The sequence below is a fragment of the Scleropages formosus genome, chromosome 4, assembly GCF_900964775.1.
Source record: "Scleropages formosus chromosome 4, fSclFor1.1, whole genome shotgun sequence".
NCBI lineage: Eukaryota > Metazoa > Chordata > Actinopteri > Osteoglossiformes > Osteoglossidae > Scleropages > Scleropages formosus.
The window spans coordinates 35,216,172-35,220,120 of record NC_041809.1 but is presented as its reverse complement, the minus strand read 5'-3'; the positions used below and the strand labels follow the sequence as shown (position 1 = coordinate 35,220,120).

The following is a 3,949-nucleotide window of genomic DNA, read 5'->3' as shown; positions in this document are numbered from 1 at the left end:
ATGCCTGCCTGGCAACGTGGTTTCGATGTGTGACGTGAAGGTTGTGACACGTGGCTGAAGCGCCGCGATGTGAAAATCCATGGATTCATGACCTGAAACGATACGATTCCGTGAAAATGTTTAGAAGCGGGAACAGATGCCGAAAAAAGAACAATACAGCCTAAGATGAATAAAATGCCTAAAATGGTCCAAGTATCTCCCAAATATTGTCGTACATGAGGCAGACAGCAGTGTGCAGGTACAAAAAAAAATAAAATAAAATAATAAAATTAACTATGGCTACAGTTTGCCTCTTTGGTTATTTATGATCCCTTCAAGGAAGTAATTCCCCCACTCATCAATTCTCATATTTTCATATTTTAAGGTCAAAGTCTAATATAAACAGCATTATTTGTCTTCATGTATAGGAGTAGCTCTACAATTTGAAACTCATATCAGGCGTTTAGGTTTTTAAAAATAATGCTGAAATAGAAAGCTGAAAATGAGAAGTATTCATCCTCTTTTTATTATCGTAAATCAGACCAGGTGTGTTTCATTCTCTAAAAATATCAGTAAAGCGAAACGAGGTCGAGTCGGAATAAGAGTCGACGTGGAATCCACCTGTGCTCAGTAGCGTAGCTGGCGAATAAATATTCCGGACTGCGAGCGCTCAACCAAAACCACACATGACATAAACTGTGCTGGAATGAAGACCAAAAAACTGCTCCTGCGACTTCAGAGTTAAGATTGTGTCCTCAGGTTTGTCTTATTTATTCATGGTTGCGTACTGTGTTGCTTAGTCACTATCCAAAGTAACTACCCAGTACGGTATATTTTGGGGTACATCTGATGGGCAGTGTGGCGGCACAGCAAGTAGCCCTGCTGCCTCACAGCATCTGGGTGGTGCGAGAGGACGTGGGTTCAATCCCTGCTCAGTGTGAAGTTTGCATGTTCTCTCTGGGTGCTCTGGTTTCCTCTCACAGTCCAAAGACATGCTGTGCAGGTTCAACATCTGCTAAGTAAATAAATGTAAGTCTACCATGCTCAAGCATATAACATCAGTGGGATGCATGGGGGGGTGAATTTTACAACAAACAGTGTACAGAAATAGGCTGTTCAAGAGCACCGCAAATCTAAATATATATAGACGTCCTTCGGAATTACTCCACAAATCTCAATAAATGTGATGTTTACTGTTTTGTTGAAAGCTTTTGTTCCAGGTGTTCATTTTATGCGTGTAAAACCCTGTGGTCTTATTTAATGTGTTTTATTCTAGGTATATGTACAGAAACGGTAATATCAGGCACCAACATTGATACTTTTAAAACTTTTGATCCTGAGTTAAAGTACATGCCTCTTTGGGTCTAGTGACCTGTCTGTGAGAATATAGTTTTGACAGTGAAATGTGGTCACAGATAAGCAACGTTTGCGAAAAAACATAGAGCAGGGTGATTTATTGCGAGAACCACCTTTGTTCCTCCAAAACAAAGTAAAATCAGATCACAAAGAATTGTTTATATTTATGCAAAACCTTTTTTTTTTTCCCCAGTAAATAAAGCTGTACCGTTAAAGTTAACGGAGCTAAGTGTAAAAGGTGAACCTGCTGGCAGGTCACTGCTCTAGTCCCTCATCTCCTGGTTTTTCAGGTTTTTTTTCCGCATTCCTTTGTGACACTTACACAAGAGCTTTAAAAGTACAAGGCAAATTTCCCGGGGTTCTGAGAACAGGGTGGAACCAGGCAAGAATGAACAGGTTGGCAGCCATTCGATGTCTCATCATACGATCTACCTAAACTCGTATGATCTCGGCGCACATTCATTCCTTTCCATTATGAGTGCAGTTGCCCAATTTTTTAACTTTCCAAGTAGAATTAGACTGCTCACTGGTAACTTACACCGATCAGCCACAACATTAAAACCACTGACAGCTGAAGTGAATAACATTGATTACCTTGTTGCAACGGCACCTGTCAAGGGGTGGGATATACAGTATTAGGCAGTAGTCAGTTCTTGAATTTGATGTGTTGGAAGCAGGAAAAATGGACAAGTGTAAGGATCTGAGCGACTTTGACGAGGGCCAAATTGCGATGGCTAGACGTCTCGGTCCGAGCATCTCCAAAACGGCAGGTCCTGTGGGGTGTTCCCGCTATGCAGTGGTTAGTACCTACCAATAGTGGTCCAAGGAAGTACGACCGATGAACCGGCGACAGGGTCATGGGCGCCCAAGGCTCACTGATGCGCATGGGGAGCGAAGGCTAGCCCGTCTAGTCTGGTCCCACGGAAGAGCTACTGTAGCGCAAATTGCTGAAAACCTTAATGCTGGCCATGATAGAAAGGTGTCAGAACACGTTTTTGCAGCTTGCTGCATTTGGGGCTGCGTAGCCGTAGACCGGTCAGAGTGCCCATGCTGACCCCTGTCCACCGCCGAAAGCGCCTACAATGGACACGTGACCATCAGAACTGGACCGTGGAGCAACGGAGGAAGGTGGCCTGGTCTGATGAATCACGTTTTCTTTTAGATCATGTGGACGGCTGGGTGCATGTGCGTCATTTACCTGGGGAAGAGATGACAGCAGGATGCACTATGGGAAGAAGGCAAGCCAGCGGAGGCAGTGTGATGCTCTGGCCAACATTGTGCTGGGAGACCTTGGGTCCTGGCATTCATGTGGATGTTACTTTGACACGTACCACCTACCTAAGATTGTTGCAGACCACGTACACCCCTTTATTGCAGTGGTATTTATTTCAGGAGGCAGCAGAATAATGTGCCCTGCTACACTGCAAAAATTGTTCAGGAATGGTTTGAGGAACATGACAAAGAGTTCAAGGTGTTGACTTGGCCTCCAAATTCCCCACATCTCAATTCGATTGAACATCTGTGGTACGTGCTGGAAAAACAAGTCCGATCCATGGAAGCCCCACCTCGCAACTTCCAGGACTTAAGGGATCTGCTGCTGCTGTCTTGGTGCCAGATACCACAGGACACCTTCTTGTGGTGACCCGTCTTGTGGAGTCCATGCCTCGACGGGTCAGAGCTATTTTGGCGGCACGAAGGGGACCCACACAATATTAGACAGATGGTTTTAATGCTTTGCCTAATCTGTGTATACATTCTTAATTAAAAAAAACATTTAAACTGTCATTAACTTCTCTATTAAACAGTTTTTTTTCTATTTTTCTTGTCAGAGCGCTTATCCTGCCTGTGAATGAAATAGGTTGTCAGTCGAAGGGGACTATTGGTCCGTAACAAACTGTAACCTTAAGGCTGCTGGCTCCAATCCTTAAAGTTGTGTTGTCCTAAGGGGTGGGGGAATCCTCCTATGATTCTTCTCTTGTGCTCAGTAGTATTTTTCAGTTGTTTTTTGTTCCCCTCTTTTTTCCCTTGAATTATTTTGTTTGTTATTCCAGAATCCAGGAATGAACACGTAGAAAGGCTCGCCGCTGTACACCATGTACTCCGAGCACTGAAAGGCTCAGGGGGGTCACACACCAACTGGTGTTTCACGTTGTCCCTCCTCATTAAAGCCAAAGCGCACAGGACCGCCCATGAGCGCAGGCAGCCAATGGCGGCGCTCGGGGGGCGGGGCCAACAGGTGGCGCCTCACCTGCTCAGTTTCTCCGTCGGCACCAGTCGAGCGGGTTTCAGCGCGGAATGGAGCCCGTTCGAGTAACTGGCGCACTTCCCGACACCTCGGCCCTCTTTTTGCCCTTCGCGGGGAAATAAGAGCATTTGAGGGAAAAGTCACCGCGTCAGTTGTTTTTTCTTGTTTTGTTCTAAATTCCCTCCCGGATTCTTTTCGTTTTATCCTGTTTCTGTGGATAGGCAGCAGTAGTAAAGGTTGGAAGATCATGCAGGATGTCCATTTGGCGGATGGTTCTTGCACCAACGGTGAGTTATCGAACTAACATCCACACGTGGACCGGCCCCACGGATCGTTCAGCGGGCGTTCGCGGTCTTTCCGCGGTCTTTC

At 45.5% G+C, this 3,949-nt stretch overlaps 1 protein-coding gene across 1 annotated transcript in view; it reads left to right on the top strand.

Annotated features, from left to right (window-relative positions):
* The first annotated feature begins 3,609 nt into the window (after window positions 1-3,609).
* nipal4 (NIPA like domain containing 4) overlaps window positions 3,610-3,949 on the top strand; it is a 6,789-nt gene continuing 6,449 nt past the window's right edge. The window contains exon 1 of the mRNA XM_018751611.2: window positions 3,610-3,867. Coding sequence (XP_018607127.1) covers window positions 3,828-3,867 — 40 coding nt within the window. The 5' untranslated portion in view covers window positions 3,610-3,827. The remainder of the gene's footprint in view (window positions 3,868-3,949) is intronic.